This window comes from Pan paniscus, chromosome 1 (genome assembly GCF_029289425.2).
Source record: "Pan paniscus chromosome 1, NHGRI_mPanPan1-v2.0_pri, whole genome shotgun sequence".
NCBI lineage: Eukaryota > Metazoa > Chordata > Mammalia > Primates > Hominidae > Pan > Pan paniscus.
Genome location: NC_073249.2, coordinates 172,118,413 through 172,134,490, shown reverse-complemented (window position 1 = coordinate 172,134,490; position 16,078 = coordinate 172,118,413). Strand labels below are relative to the sequence as shown.

The 16,078-nt window shown below is 50.4% G+C and overlaps 1 protein-coding gene across 32 annotated transcripts in view; it reads left to right on the top strand.

Moving 5' to 3' along the window:
- MROH7 (maestro heat like repeat family member 7) overlaps nt 1-16,007 on the top strand; it is a 79,805-nt gene extending 63,798 nt beyond the window's left edge. For 21 of the 32 annotated variants that reach the window (XM_063601054.1, XM_063601071.1, XM_063601041.1 and 18 more), the window contains 7 exons: nt 761-901; nt 1,583-1,762; nt 2,529-2,684; nt 3,063-3,185; nt 6,864-6,966; nt 9,447-9,509; nt 10,393-16,006. In XM_063601054.1, coding sequence (XP_063457124.1) covers nt 761-901; nt 1,583-1,762; nt 2,529-2,684; nt 3,063-3,185; nt 6,864-6,966; nt 9,447-9,509; nt 10,393-10,634 — 1,008 coding nt within the window. In that variant the 3' untranslated portion in view covers nt 10,635-16,006. Of the gene's footprint in view, nt 1-760; nt 902-1,582; nt 1,763-2,528; nt 2,685-3,062; nt 3,186-6,863; nt 6,967-9,446; nt 9,510-10,392 lie in introns of all 32 variants that reach the window. The other 11 variants (XM_063601049.1, XM_063601047.1, XM_034965787.4 and 8 more) reach the window with 5 other exon arrangements.
- Nucleotides 16,008-16,078: the final 71 nt, after the last annotated feature.

Here is a 16,078-nt window from a genome sequence, read left to right as displayed (position 1 = left end):
GTAGCTGGGATTACAGGCATGAGCCACCGTGCCCGGCCCAAGCTAAGATTCATGTTGGACCTGAACTCATGCAGCAAGCAGTCCCTGAGCACATATTCCGCACCAGAGTTGATGTTAGCTAACAGGGGCCCATGGAGGAACAACTCGGGTTTTGTCCTCAGGGAAATCCCCTGTTGGATAGGGGAGGCAGATGGAGGCACTGAAGGTTTCCAGCTGTCGCCTCTGGAGGAAGTCCAGGGCACCCAAGGGCCCAGGGAAGGAGACAGTCAGCCTAAATGAGGCCAGGGGCAGTGTCAAGCCTAGCTTTAAGGCTCTGAGTTTTGGATGGAGCCCTGCAAGGTGGCAGGGGTCAGAGTGGAGGTGGGCATCCCAGGAGAAGGGCATTTTGCCAGCACAGAAGGGGTGGAACAGCCTGGGTAGTTCAGAGAACAGGAGACAGCTTGGTTGGAAGCTGGCTGGCTGGTGGTGAGGGTGTGGGCTGGAGGGTGGGCACGCTGCTGTTAATGAGGCCACAGGATCTCATGGGAAAGGCAACAACAAGCAGTCACAGGGGCTTGGAGCTGGAGAGTGACACACTCAGCTTTGCCACATGGTGCTGATGGACATCAGACGGAGACTTCCAGCAATCTGTTGGTTTTGCAAGTCTGAAGCTCCGGGCAGAGCTGAGCCTGGTATCCAATGTGCAATCCCAGTGCATGGGAGGCCAGGGGGCTGCTCTGCCCCCCTCAGCCTGGGAAGTAATGACCCTTTGCTCCCTCAGCTCCTCCAGATGGAGCAGGTGCGCCGGATCCCCGAGGAATACTCTCTGGGGCGGATGGCAGAAGGCCTGAGCCACCACGACCCCATCATGAAGGTGCTGTCCATTCGAGGCCTGGTCATCCTGGCCCGCAGGTCTGAGAAGGTGAGTGGGAGGCAGAGGAAAGCCTGGCCCAGCCAGGCCCCAGACTGGAGTAAGGACAGAGCTTCACCATTATAGTACCTCAGAAGCCCACAGCTGGAATGAGACATCATTTCTATCTCAGCCTCAGTTGTCCCATCTGTAAAATAGATATCCTTTAAAAATCTATATATTTTATTCCTTTTGAATAGTTTCTAATCTAGGTTTTTCACAATGATTCTAAAGGCAGTGTGTATAGGAAGGGCAAAGGGTGGCACAAGTATTCCTATTTTACAGATAAGGAAACAGAGCCCAGATTGTTGCTGCATCATTAGCATTTTTAAAAGTGTTTTGTTTTTCTCTACCAGGCACTGTTGCAGCTCATGATGTAGCTGCTATGAAAGGACAGGACATAGACTCAGAAAGCTAACTAACAACACAGCGTGTCATCTACGTAGAGCCAAGGAAGGGGGTAGACAGCAAAGGGCCTCAGGGGTCCTGGCCAACGAGTCAGTGAGGCCAAAGAGGGCTTTGAGGAGCAGCAAGAGGTTGGGTGAGGGTATTCCAGGCAGGTGGGATGGCATAGGCCAAGGCCTGGAAGTGGGGATTGGGCCACCAAGTTCATTTCAGTGAATCAGAGGCTGGGTCTCTTCCTACTTGCTAGCTCAGATAGGAGCCCTCATCCCAAATGCTCCTGCCCCACAGACCGCCAAGGTGAAGGCCCTCCTGCCCTCCATGGTGAAGGGCCTGAAGAACATGGATGGGATGCTGGTGGTGGAAGCGGTCCACAACCTCAAGGCTGTCTTCAAGGGGCGGGACCAGAAGCTGATGGACAGTGCGGTCTATGTGGAGATGCTGCAGATCCTGCTGCCGCACTTCAGCGACGTGAGGACCTCACAGAGCGAAGGAGCAGGAGGGATCGAGAAGGGGGTCTTTTACTACCTTGGGGGCTGCATTTCCACCTATGCCCCCATCAGGACCTGGGCAGTGTTGGGTCAGCCTACTGGGAGAGGAACTTTGTCCCAGCTGGTCCACATCTTTTTGTAAAGGTTCCTTATTCTAACTGGTTCTGACAGAGGAAGCTCTTTTTCACAATCGAGTCTCCCCAGAAAGGGTCATCTATTGTGGCTGGTTCATCTAGAGGGGGTACTTTCTTTTTAAAGACAGGATCTTGCTCTGGCACCCAGGCTGGAGTGCAGTGGCAAGATCTCAGCTCGACCTTCCTGGCTCAAGCAGTTCTCCCACCTCAGCCTCCTGATAGCTGGGACTATGGGCATGCACCACTATGCCCAGCTAATTTTGCATTTTTTGTAGAGATGGGGGTCTCCCTATGTTGCCCAGGCTGGTCTTGAACTCCTGGACTCACGTGATCCACCCCCCACCTCAGCTCCCAAAGTGCTGGGATTACAGGCATGAGCCACAGCACCTGGCCAGTTTTTTTTTTTTCTTTAAACTGCTCCTAGCAGAGGAGGAGAGGGAGGCATTTTCCTACTTAGCACTCAGGTGCCTTTTAGGTTAGTGGGGGTCTGGCTGGGAAGAGTCGGGAGAGTTCTAGACCTAGGCTTGAGTGAGAGGAACAATGGCTCTGAATCAGCCACAGTGAGTGGCGTCCCAGAGGAGGGACACCCTCTGAGCCTTTGGTCTTCCCCAGGCACGAGAGGACGTGCGCTCCTCCTGCATCAACCTGTATGGGAAGGTGGTCCAGAAGCTTCGGGCACCACGCACTGAGGCCATGGAGGAGCAGCTGGTCAGCACCTTGGTGCCCCTACTGCTGACCATGCAGGAGGGCAACTCCAAGGTAAGCCAGGTGAGTGTGCGTGGGCCCTGCACCCTCTACCCCTCCCTCGGGTCCTGTGGGCGCACCTCTTTTTACGTTAACCAAGCCAGAGTCGCAAACAATCCTGGGGGCAATTATGTATGTCCAGCCATGTCTGTTTTCTAAAGGTGCCCACATCAGGATTCTTCCTCAACATGGCCAGCTTCTGGTCATAGCTGATGTATAAAAAAAGAAAAAGGTCCTAAATCATGGGCAAAATAAAAATAAAATAATAGTAATTAAAAAAAATTAAAAATGGTCAGCTTCACTTGTACAATTTCAAATAGAAACTGAGTTTTCAAAATCCCTTTTTCTGGACCATAGTCTGGCTGTCCACAGTTCTGATATTTTCTTCCTATTGGTTCCCAGAAATGTGTGAAGACCCTGTTACGCTGTTCTTACTTCATGGCTTGGGAGTTGCCAAAAAGAACTTATAGCCGGAAGCCCTGGGACAACCAACAGCAGACGGTGGCCAAAATTTGCAAGTGCCTTGTGAGTGCTCCCAGAGAGTAGAGTGGTTCCTTACAAGCGTGTTGGAGGTGGCGAATTCTGTGTCTCTCTCTTCCTTCTTTTCCCACCAGCATCCTATTTCCATGACCAACTACAAGTTGTTGGTTCTGGAACGTTCCTCTCCACCTCTGGCTTCTCTCCTGACTTCTAGTGTGTTCTCTGTTCAGTGGCTTCCTGCATACCTCCCACGATGATCACGGGCACTTCAAGCTCAGCTTGTCTCTTTTGAGCCTGTGCCTTTTCCTTTCAATTCCTCCTTTTCCCTCTAGAGCCCCCAAGCAGAAACCTAGAATCATCTTGGGCTCCTTCATCTCCCTCACCCTCCACATTTGATCAATCTTAAATATCCCGAGTATCTTGGAATCTGCTTTTCCCTCCCCACCCTGCCGCCATCGTTGCCCTTAATTCAGGGCACCGACACCCCTCAGTTAGGCTATTGGCCCAGCCACCCAAGGGGTCTCCCAGCCTTTAACTCCATCCCCTCCAATCCATTTCCCACCCAGGCCACCAGAATGGTCTTGTTAAAACACAGCCTGCTTGTATTAGATCCCTGCCTCAAGGGCCACACTGGCTCCTTTTCTACAACATCAATTCCCAGAGTGTATTACCTGCAACACTAGTCTCACAAAATATGCCCCAGAGGGAGGAAAAGAAGTTTGAAGACAAGTAAGTTTGGGAAATACTGCACTGACATTCTCCTCTTGGAGATTTGCAATGACATCAGGATACTAAAGGCTCTGAGATGTTTTGTGCTGAGGAAATGTGTTCATGGTTGTTCATATAATAGTTTCCCAAACTTATTTAACCACAGAGCTTCCTTTCTCGGTGATACCTGTGAACATCATGAGGTAGGAGCAAGCCGCGTGCATGTGCGTGCACACACACACACACACAAGCACAACTCTGCAGGATACAGCCTAGTCCTCCACATGTCATTTGGGAAGATTTGCCCGCGGTCTCAATCTACCTTCCCTGTTGTTGTGGGCAGCAGTGAGCATATGAGGGAGTGCCCCTGGGACCAATACCCATGGAAGGGAGCGGAAGAAACAGGAATAACAAAGGGAGAAGTCAAGTTACAATGTAGCTTCAGCACTGGCCTCAGCCAACACTGCCACGAGATTCCCAAATTTGGCCTGGGGGTCAGATCTGTACACTCCTGTGTTCATCTGTCACTGGATGCCAGTCACCCTGGGAAGGGCTTGACCTTGGGCCAGGCAGTTCTCAGCCCAGACAATGCCCAGAGTTGGGGGAATTAATCCCTCCCATGTGAAGGGACATCTGAGTGGGGAGTCCATCACTCCCCACACCAATCTAACATAAATATACAAAGCCACAAATTGTTACTGGACTGAGAAAAGCTCTTTGGCCACCACCATTATCAGTAATGCTCAAAGCCTCTGCAATTGAGGGTCTCATGATATTACCATCACATTCCAGTGGGAAATAGAGGTCTGGAGGAAGTGCTTGGCCAGGGTCACTAATTCAAATGCTTACAGTGGCCAGTGACCAGGCAGATAATCATGAGTGGTGTGGAAGTGGTGGTCCCTGAGCACCCTGGAGAGCCCAGACCCCGTTGAAGGTAGGGGTGAAGAGCTCAAGCTCACCGTGCAGGCCCTTCTCTTGCCAGGTCCTCTGGTTTCATGAGAAAAGCTAGAAACCTATTTTTTTTTTTTTTTTTTTTTTTGAGACAGAGTCTCACTCTGTCACTCAGGCTGGAGTGCAGTGAGTGGTGCGATCTCGGCTCACTGCAACCTCCACCTTAGGGGGTTCAAGAGATTCTCCTGCATCGGCCTCCCAAGTAGCTGGAATTATAGGCATGCACCTCCACACCCAGCTATTTTTTTTTTTTGTATTTATAGTAGAGATGGGGTTTCACCATGTTGGCCAGACTGGTGGTCTCGAACTCCTGACCTCAGGTGATCTGCCTGCCTCTGCCTCCCAAAGTACTGGGATTACAGGCGTGAACCACTGTGCCTGGTCAGAAACCCTACATTTTTATAGGACATGAATTAGCATTCAATGTAGCTCTTTTTTTTTTTTTTTTTGAGATGGATTTTCGCTCTTGTTCCCCAGGCTGGAGTGCAATGGTGTGATCTCCGCTCATCGCAACCCTCGTCTCCCAGGTTCAAGTGATTCTCCTGCCTCAACCTCCTGAGTAGCTGGGATTACAGGCATATGCCACCACACCTGGCTAATTTTGTATTTTTAGTAGAGACGGAGTTTCTCCATGTTGGTCAGACTGGTCTTGAACTCCTGACCTCAGGTGATCTGCCGCCTCAGCCTCCCAAAATGCTGGGATTACAGGTGTGAGCCACTGCACCTGGCTGAATGTAGCACGTTTTAAACACTGTGCTTGTCATTGCTCTGCAGGCTACTGAGGCCCGTGGCTGCCAGCTTGTGACCTCTACATTAGACCCCTCTGGGTCCTCAGTTTCTTCTTTGCTCTTCAGGCCATCAAGAGCTTTGCTCATTTAAAGGTCAACCTCCAGGCTTAGCTTTAAGGGGCTGGTAACCTATTCATTCATTTGTTCATTCATTCATCTGACACTTTTTGGGCACCTGCTGCAAGCCAGGCCCTGTCCAGGGTGCTGAGACTCTTAGCTGAGTGAAATGGCCCCTTCTCTTGGGGGAGCCCGAGCTACAGTGGGGGGACATCAGTATAAATAATTACAACACAGTGTCATAGGTGTCATGACAAAGGATGAGCAAGATCTGCTAGAAACATCAAGGGTGGTGGGATGGAGCTCTGCCTAAGGGCTGTGGAAGGCTTCAGGAAGGAGGTGGCATCTGAGCTGAGGCTTAAAGGATGAGAGGGAATTTATGAGGTGAAGAAGAGTGGGAAGGGCACTCCAAATAGGAGCAATTTCTTGTAGAAGGTGCAGATCTGGGGATAGCTGGTCATGTCCTCAGAGTGCAGCACGGTGGGCATGACAGGTGGAGTCAGTGGAAGGAGCTGAGACTTGGAAGGAAGGTCAGACCCAGAACATGATCATGAAGCTTTGCATGCCAGGCCTAGGAGCTTAGGCCTTGATACACATAGGTTGTCAACAGGAGAGTGATCAGATCAGATTTCTCATCTTCTCCCTCAACAGCTCCTTAGCTGGACAAGCTCCTTAGCTGGACAACTGTCTCCCACTTTCTACCTGTCAAAGCCATCGTGACTACCTCTGTCAGACTATTTTACCCAAAACGTGGCTTTCTCACTGTCCTATTAAGAATAAATCAATGTTGCCTTCTTCTTTCCTAATGTACGAGTAAGCCCTATTTCTGTCTGGCTTTTAAGACCCCCTGACTCTCCAGTTTATCCCCATTGCTCTATACCTTGAATCCTTCACCCTGGTCAAACTGTCTCCTTACCTATGTCCCTCACATGCCATGTCCATTCCCATCACTGGCTGGATCTGCATTTTAGAACTTTCCCTCTGACTGCAGCAGGGGGGTAAATTGGAAGAGGAGACACCCAAGGCAGGAACATCATCGAAGTGATTGTTATAATCAGCTAAGAGGAGATAAGCCCTGGCCTGTGGGGGACTCATGCAGAGGGAGCAGATATATTTGGGAGGCAGGGGGTGAGGGTCACCATTCCTAGCTTCAAGAAGGGTGGATGGGCAATTGGTTCCTCTGAGAGGCCAGCACTTTTGGGGTTTCTCTTTGTCCTAGGTGAACACCCACCGAGACAGCGCCTTCATATTCCTCAGCCAGAGCCTGGAGTATGCCAAGAACTCACGGGCCTCCCTCCGGAAGTGCTCAGTCATGTTCATAGGTAACCTGCCCTGGCATAAGTCATCCTGCTGCCAGGGCTCTGCCTGCTCTCCGGTTTGTTTCCTCCCAGGCTGCTAGCCCTTTCAGCACCTGGGTGGATGCCTCCCTTTGGGTGCAAGGCTTGGCCACCAGACAGCCATGGTGCAAGTTAGAATGGTTTTCCCCACTCTAAGATCATGGCTTAGGAAGTGAGCTACAGGCTGGATTCAGTCTGAAGTCTTTGTGCAGGTCACAACCTTGGCAACTGTATATGGCAGAACTGCTGCTTTTCTCTGGAGTACAGCATGGGTACCAGCCTAGCAGGAGCCTGGGCAAATCCCCCATTGACAGCAGCAGGAGGGGCCAAGCAGCATGGTGAAAAGAGTCAAGTAGAATCTCAGTTCCATGGTTCCCTTCCTGTGTCACCCTAACTGGATTATTTACTCCCACTGAGCCTCAGTTTCCTCATCTGTAAGATAAGGATCACCTCCTGTTTCACAGACTGAATGAGAATATTTTTTAAAAGGGGAGGGATGGCACATACAGGTGCTCAATGTTAGCAGTCTTCATTCTTCCATTTCCCATAATCCCAAACTCTTTCTTTTTGGAAAAAACAAACAAACAAACAAAAAACACCAAAAACAAACAGCACATTCCCCTTGACCAGAGCCCCCGACAGGACCCTTCTGATGGCAAGTGGGTGTGTCTCCTCCCAGTTACTCACCCCTCCCTCCAAATAACCACATGCCCTTCACCAAGGGCCAGGAGACCTTGTTGCAAAGAGGCTTGGAAATGATGCCATTTGTGAAGTGATATTTTTTAGTACCTTTCCCAAGTTAATTTGCTGTTTTCTTCCATCCGATCATTCATCCACCCATCTGCTGGTTTATTTAGCAAACGTTGATTCCCTACTCTGTGAGAGGTGTGATGCTTAGGCTAGAACAACAAAGAGCCCTTCAGGAGGTGATGCTGATGAAGGCGTGGTGATAGGGGGTGGCTGTTAACATGATCAATGCTGGTGCAGAAGAAAAATGCTCAGGACTGGAGGAATCCCTTAGAATGTGGGGGCTGCTCAGAGACATCTACTTCCTACGTGCTGATTTCTTTAAATCTTGCTCTAAATTAATCACTTCTAAAATGGAGTGTCTAACACCCTGGGAATCATCTGTATGTCAGGGCCTGTGCTGGGGAAACATAGTGAGTAGAGCCTGGATCTGCCCATAGATAGCTCCCAGAGCAGTGCAATGATTATTAACCTTTTTTGGGTTATGGCTTTTTTGTGAGACTCTGAAGAAAATTATGAATACTTTCCTGAACAAAATGCATATATGTATACAATTTTGCATCCTCAGATGGATCCTCAGATCCTTGCCCTCCCACTCTCACCCCTCAGTGGATCTAAGATTAAGTAACTTCTGGTCTGGTGGGAGATAAAATTCATAAATCACAAGTAAAATACAATGTGGTATAAACAGATAGAGAAAAGCTCACAGATACTCAAGAAACCTAGAGAAGGATCTAACTTATCCAGAGCAAGGTGAGGAAGGACTTCCTGGAGGAACCACTTGTTAAATTGAATATTCAAGGACAAATAGGAATTGCCAGGGAAAGAAGTGAGGCGCCAGGCAGGGTGGCTTACTCCTGTGATCCCAATCCTTTGGGGAGTCAAGGTGAGAGGATCATTTAAGGGCAGGAATTTGAGAGTAGCCTAAGCAATATAGCAAGACCCCATCTCTACAAAAAACAGATACTTAAAAAAGTTAGCTGGACATAGTGGCACATGCTTATAGTCCTAGCTACTCAGGAGGCTGAGGCAGGAGGACTGCTTGAGCCCAGGAGTTTGAGGCTGCAGTGTGCTATGATCATGCCACTGCACTCCAGTCTGGGCAACACTGTCTAAAAACAAACAAACAAACAAACAAAAAAAAACAATAGTGAGGGAAGGAGCTTCTGAGAGGTACAGCCCATTTAAGGACCTGCAAATACTGCAGGAGCCAGGCTCACAGGCTGGCAGCAAGGGAGGGATGAGCAATGCATCAGAGGAGTCATCAGAAACATATCCTTGACCCAGCATAGCTGAGTCTCAGCCCTCTAGGGCCCTGCTATAGCCTTGCCTGACAGGTATGCAAGGTGCTCAGTGTCTTACATTACTGCTCAAACTCCCCATAGAAGTGGACAGCAGAGACAGCACTTCCTTGTGTCACAGATGAGGAAACTGAGCCCCAGCCTGGGTACTGGGCTAGCCTCAGGCTGCACTGTCAGAGTCAGCTGCAGCCCAGATACTGCCCCTATCCTGGTGCCATCCTGCCCACTGGACCAGTCATCCTTCCCAGGACCCTTCTTGGGGAATCTGTCCCAGGGTCCAAATGAAGTTTTGTGTTCTCATGTGTGGGGCTGGAGGATAATGGGAAAAGCATCTCTGAGGAACTCTGGTCTAAGGGTGGGTTGGGGTGGGGTCGACGTCGGAAGACAAATGCCCTCACTTCTTGGATTACGCTCAAGGGTCCCTGGTCCCCTGCATGGAAAGCATAATGACAGAAGATCGTCTGAATGAAGTGAAAGCTGGTAAGTCATGCCCCGCATTGGTGAAATTTCAGGGGACAGTGAGACAGTGAGTAGAATCACAGTGGGTAATAGGGAAAGGGAAGGGATGTGTCCCAAGACAAGGGTCTTCAACTCAGTTCAGTTGAAGTTTTTTTTTTGTTTGTAGTAGTTTTTTGTTTGTTTGTTTGTTTGTTTTGAGACGGAGTCTCACTCTATCGCCCAGGCTGGAGTGCAGTGGCACAATCTCGGCTCACTGCAACCTCTCGCTCCTGGTTCAAGCGATTCTCCTGCTTCAGCCTCGCAAGTAGCTGAGACTACAGGCAGATGCCACTGCGCCTGCTAATTTTTGTATCTTCAGTAGAGACAGGGTTTCACCATGTTGGCCAGGCTGGTCTCGAACTCCTGACCTCAAGTGATCCGCCCGCTTCTGCCTCCCAAAGTGCTGGGATTACAGGCATGAGCCACTGCACCTGGCCAATTTTACTAGTTTTTAATCCAGGTTTAGTATAGCATTAAGTACCACTGGGTTACCAAGAGACAGAACACACAGCCCCACCCAAGGGGAGCTCACAATCTCATTAAGGAAATGAGGCTCCAAAGTGAGACCGAAAGCCATTTGGTGCAGGATGACTCTTAAGTGGGGACTGACTCACTTTGTAACCAAGGAATATGATGAAAGCATTAAGGTAGGCTGGGACAGTCCAGGAAGGCTTCCTGGAGGAGGCAGGTTTTGATTCAGGCTCTGAAAAATGTGAATAATTTGAATTGCCAGGAGGAAAGTGAGATGAGGGGATGCCAAGCAGAGGGTGCCTAAGCCAAGGCATGGAGATGGGAAGGATTAGGTATGAGACCCACATAGGGCCCTGGGTCTTAATAGGAGGCTTCTCCCTTCCCCATGATGCAGCTCTGGATAACTTGAGACATGACCCAGAAGCATCAGTGTGCATCTACGCAGCCCAGGTCCAGGACCACATCCTGGCCAGCTGCTGGCAGAACTCCTGGCTGCCGCACGGGAACTCATGGGTGTGTTACTCAGCCACCACGCACCGCTGGAGCCCCAGCTGTGAGAACCTGCCCACTTCCCACCAGCGGCGCTCCTGGATCATGCAGGCACTGGGCTCCTGGAAGATGTCCTTGAAGAAGTGACGTCCCTGAGCCCCAAACCCTCCTCAGGGTGGTTGAGTTCCAGCCATGCTCCCTATAAATATCATGTGGCTTACCTCTCCATCTTGATTGTTTCCTCCTGGGACATCCCCCAGGCTCTGGAGCAGCCATCACTTTGAGAGGAGTTTGCCTTGGTTTGTTGGCTCAGTCAATAACTATTGACTGACGTAGTCTGTTTTGCCCATATTGTATAAGTGAGGAAGTGAGGCCCAGAGGGATGAAGTGGCTTCCCCAGGGCCACACAGTAAGTCTGCTGGATGTCTCAGTTTCCCCTGCCCCATATTATAAGAACAAAAGGAGATGATGATTTGGGTGGCCATCGGGGAAAGGGAAAAAAGGGAAAGAAGAGACAGCCCCACCCCCACGACAACATGCATATCCCAAAACCCTGAATTCGGAGTCCCGCCCTTGGGTCTTTGCCCAGTAATTGGCCACCACAGATTCTAGCAGCATTTACTGAGCATCTAATCTGGGCCAGCCCTCCTCTGGGTGCAATGACACACACATGAACAAGACCCAGCCCCAGACCAGGCCCTAGCAGTTCATAGTCTGATACAGTGGTTCTCAGCCAGGGGTGATTTTGATCCCCAGGTAATATTTAACAATGTCTGGAGATGTTGCTGGCTGTTACACTTGTGGGGCTGGGAGGTATGCTATTATCATCTGACGGGTAGTGGCCAGGGATGCTGCTAAACATCCTACTCTGCTCAGGACAGTCCTTCAACAAGGAGTTCCCCATCCCAATTGTCCAAAGTGCCACGGTTGAGAAACTTTGGTCTAATGAAAGTGTCAGAAACATACACAGACACCAACAGCACAGCAGGTCAGCATGCGGGCTTCAGCGTCCAGAGGAGGTACATAGACCAGCAGGCGGTGAGGTGTCAGATAAGGCTTCTGAGGGAAGAAACTCCCCTGCAGGGGGTTTGGAAAGAACGTGTATGGAAGGGAGCAGGACATATGGGACCAAGGAACAACTGCAGTCCTTTAGTGCACACAGCCCAGAGAGAGAGGGGAGAGGAGTTCCAGGCTAGAGCCATGGAAGCCTTGGAGGCTGTGTTAAGGAGGGAGACTTCATCCAGATAGGAGTGGTAAGGCATTGTGGGATGCTAAGCAGGGGAGGGATGTAGACAGATGCCTGCTTTAGAAGGCACCTCCTCCTGGGGATACAGGAACCCTCAGGCACCGCTGGTAAGATGGTAAATTGGTGCCGCTCTTCTGGAATCTGTAGAAATCTGTCATTATTCGGTCACTTCAGTCTTATTAAGTTCATGCATACCCACGACTGAGCAGTTCCACTCATGGATACATAGCTCGGGGGAATATTCCACAGGTCCATAAACAGAGATGCATGAGGAAGTTGATCAGTGTTCTTTGTGGTGGTGGGGAGAGGAGGCAGCCTGGGTATCCACCCCTTGGGAGAGGATGTGTGCTGTGGAGCCCTGCACAGCAGTTCGGGGCTGCTAGATGGGACCTAAAACCCAGTGCTGAGGGGAAAAAGTGTATCAAGAATGTATACACAAAAGTTGGCCAGGTGTGGTGGCTTACTCCTGTAATGCCAGCACTTTGGGAGCCTGAAGCAGGTGGATCACCTGAGTCAGGAGTTCGAGACCAGCCTGACAAACATGGTTAAACCCTGTCTCTGTTAGAAATACAAAATTAGCCAGGCGTGGTGGCGCATACCTGTAATCCCAGCTACTCAGGAGGCTGAGGCAGGAGAATCGCTTGAACCTGGGAGGCGGAGGTTGCAGTGAGCCAAGATCGCGCCATTGCACTCCTGCCTAGGCAATAAGAGTGAAACTCCATCTCAAAAAAAAAAAAAAAAAAAAAAAAGAATGTACACACAAAAGAATTCACATTTTGGAAGAACACTTAGAAACTGAGAAGACACAGTAAACACACTAGAGGCCAGGTGTGGTGACTCATGCCTGTAATCCCAACACTTTAAGAGGCCAAGGTGGGAGGATCACTTGAGGCCAGGAGTTCAAGACCAGCCTGGGCAACATAGTGAGACCTCCATCTCTATAAAACAAAACAAAAAAATGCTAATAAAACATGCTAGAATGATTGATTAGGGTAAGGAGGAGGGCTTTGGGGCATAAAAGGGAGTAAATAAAAAAGGAAGCAGAAGAAGCTCACTATGTCGTGGAGTGAAAGGGCTGGATGGCAGGGTGGACAAGAGCACCATCAGGGAGACTTAGCCAGAAACTGCTGACAGAACAGTGACCAGACCTTGCAGCACAAAATGGAGGGGATGACCAGGGCTGCAGGAGACTGAGGAAGGGGATTTTCAGAGCCTAGTGGTTGACAGAATGGAGGAGGGAGGAGGGAGAGGGAGGCGCTGAGTTTGGCACCCAGATTTCTGGGTGGATGACTAAGCCAATGGAGCCCACACTGAGTGGTGAACCCAGGACCAGGAGCAGGCTGTGGGGCAGGGGATGAGTTCAATATGGGCATGGTAAGCTTGAGGGACTGTGCAGCAAGCTAGTGGAGATATCCACAGGGCAGTTGGCTGCTGCTGTGGTCTGAATGCTGTGTCCCCCCAAATTCATATGAAATCAGAACCCCCAAGGTCATTATATTAGGAGGTGGGGGCCTTTGAGAGGTGATTAGGGATTAGTGAATGGGATTAGTGCCCTTATAAAAAAGAGCCTTCAGAGAGCTCCCTCACTACTCACACCATGGGAGGACACTGAGAAGATGGCATCTGTGAACCAGAAAGCAGGCCCTCACCAGACACCGAATCTGCCAGGCCTTGATCTCGGACTTCCCAGCCTCCACAACTGTGAGAAATAAATGTTTGCTGTTTACACACCACAGAGTTGATGGTATTCCGTTATAGCAGCCTGAATAGACTATGGCGGCCACAAAGGGACATGGGTGGAGCTCAGCCGAGGGACCTGAGAAGGAAGCAGATTTGGGATTCATCTGTGTGTAGGGGCTGGGGTATGATTTCCCTGGGAGAGTATGTAGAGTGGGCAGAGACATCAGCCTGTGAAGCACCTAACTTAAGCTCCTGTTGGGGGTGAGGAACCCATGATGTTGACCACACAATCATCTTCTAATAAATGGTAGCCCAGGCCATTGGTATTCTGGGCCTGAGAGAGAGAGTAGGAAATGGGGAGATTCATTTGCACAATCCTTTCCATCACTGAGAATGTTCACAAACATTGCCTCCTTGGAGTCTTACAGTAGCCCTGTGGATTATGGGGAAGGCAGACTGGATTATGGGGAAGGCAGACTGGATTATGGGGAAGGCAGACTGGCTTTATTGCCCACATTCCACAGATGAAGACACAGCTTAATGAGGGATGGACCTTGCCCAAGGTCATGCAAGGGAACTAATGGAAGTGTAGGTCCCGAAGATCTCCAGACTCCTATACCTGAACCCTTTCCACCCAGAACCACTTCTGCTTTCATGGGCTAGGACCCAGGTCTAGGGTGGCCTTGACAGATGACAGCTGCTATATTTTGGGTCTGGGTGGCCCCTAAGCACAGCAAAGGCTGATTGACTCAGTTATTGGCCAAGACCACTAAGTAGTTTTGAGTTGGAAGGTTCAGAGTGTGCTGGGCAAGTCACTTTGCTTCTCTTAGCTTCCCCTATTGTTACGTATAAAATGGGTTCATACCTCACAGTGTTCTTACAGGAATCAAATGAAAAAAAAAAAAGAAAGCAAAAAGACTCTGTAGGCTCTGGACTCAGTAAAGGAAAAGATGATGAAGAGGAGAATAAGGGAGGGAACCAGGATTAGGGAGCACGGCTGGAGGAGGAAATATGGAAAAGGAGGTTTGGATTTGGAGGGAAGGGAGCGCTAGGACCAGGTGTTCTGCTGGGTATGGGAGAATCAGAAGGGAAAAGATAAAGTCCTGGCACTGGAAGGCTCATGGTCCCCATGCGCCATCCTTAGCCATGCTGTCTCCATCCCCATATCAAAGAATGACCACCCTGCCAGCTCCACTGCTGGGCTTCAGATCTCTCTCTTACCTTGGTCTCTTATCAGCATCCTCCTTGTCAATCTCTTAACCAACCTCCCCCCATCAATGCTTCACCTGGCAGCCCAGGCCTTCCTAAGACAAATGTGCTCACGGCCATTGCTCCTCTTAGGTCTTTTCAGTGGCTCATTATCCTCTGCAGGACCAAGGTCAGTGAGGCAGGTAGGCCTTCTGGCCCCTACCCACTTGCCGGCCACACCTCTTTTTTTTTTTTCTTTTTTGAGGTGGAGTCTTGCTCTGTTGCCCAGGCTGGAGTGCAGTGGCGCAATCTCGGCTCACTGCAACCTCCACCTCCCGGATTCAAGCGATTCTCCCGCCCCAGCCTCCCCAGTAGCTGGGACTACAGGTGCGTGCCACCACGCCTGGCTAATTTTTTGTATTTTTAGTAGAGACGGGGTTTCACTGTGTTAGCCAGGATGGTCTCGAACTCCTGACCTCATGAACTGCCCGCCTCAGCCCCCCAAAGTGTTGGGATTACAGGCGTGAGCCACCGTGCCCGGCCCTGGACACACCTCTTAACACTTGCAGTACCCAGCATGGCGGGCCTGTGCACAACTCCATGCCTCTCTCCACATATGAGCTCCCACTGCCTAAAACGCCGAGTCCTCTATCCATCTGCAGAGACCTTCCTCAGCTCTGATCTCAGCTCTGCATCATCTTGAATCCCACCCCTCTGAGCCTTCACTGAGCAGACCTGTGACCCAATGCCAGTTTAGATTGGTGTGCTTCCTGTCTGCTTTTCATTCCAGACCAGGCTAGGAGCTCCCCAAGGCTGTAGCCCCGGTGCAGGGACCTGCAGCCATTTGCTGGCCGGTAGAGCGGCTGCAGGAAGCCACAGCGGCTGCCTAACCAGGCCTGCAGCACCTGGACCGAAGACCCTTTTCCATCTGAACTGTGGGAGTTAGGGGCGGCTAAGCTCAGAGACAGAGGTCTGATCAGTCTCTCCTTTCCTCGAAACTCTCCAAAAGGTCCCATACCACTGAGGAAATAGCCAAATCCTCATAGTCACAGCCCTTTTGTCCTCCTACCTCATCATCTCCTTGCCCCCTTCCTCACTCTGCTTCAGCCCCACTGGCCTCCTTGCTGTTCCCCAAGCACAGAAGACTCTCCCACATCAGGCTTCCGGACTGTTCCCTGTTCCTTCCATGGGAATGCCTTTCCCAGACCCCTCCTAGTCACTCCCAGGCCTCTGGCAGAATGTCTACCCATCCTGTTTAAAACTTTTCCCCAATAGCTCTTGCTACCCCTGACAAACTCTTACATCTCAACTATTGTCCTTTCCTCCCCACTGCCTTAGCAACTCCTAGAGGGCAGAGATTTCATCTGCTCTGCCCACCACTATATAGCCAGCCACTAGAACAGGCTGGAAGCGCAGAAAGAGCTAAGTAAGTATGTGTTGACTGACGAACAAATGAATGAAGTGAGATGGGGGCTTT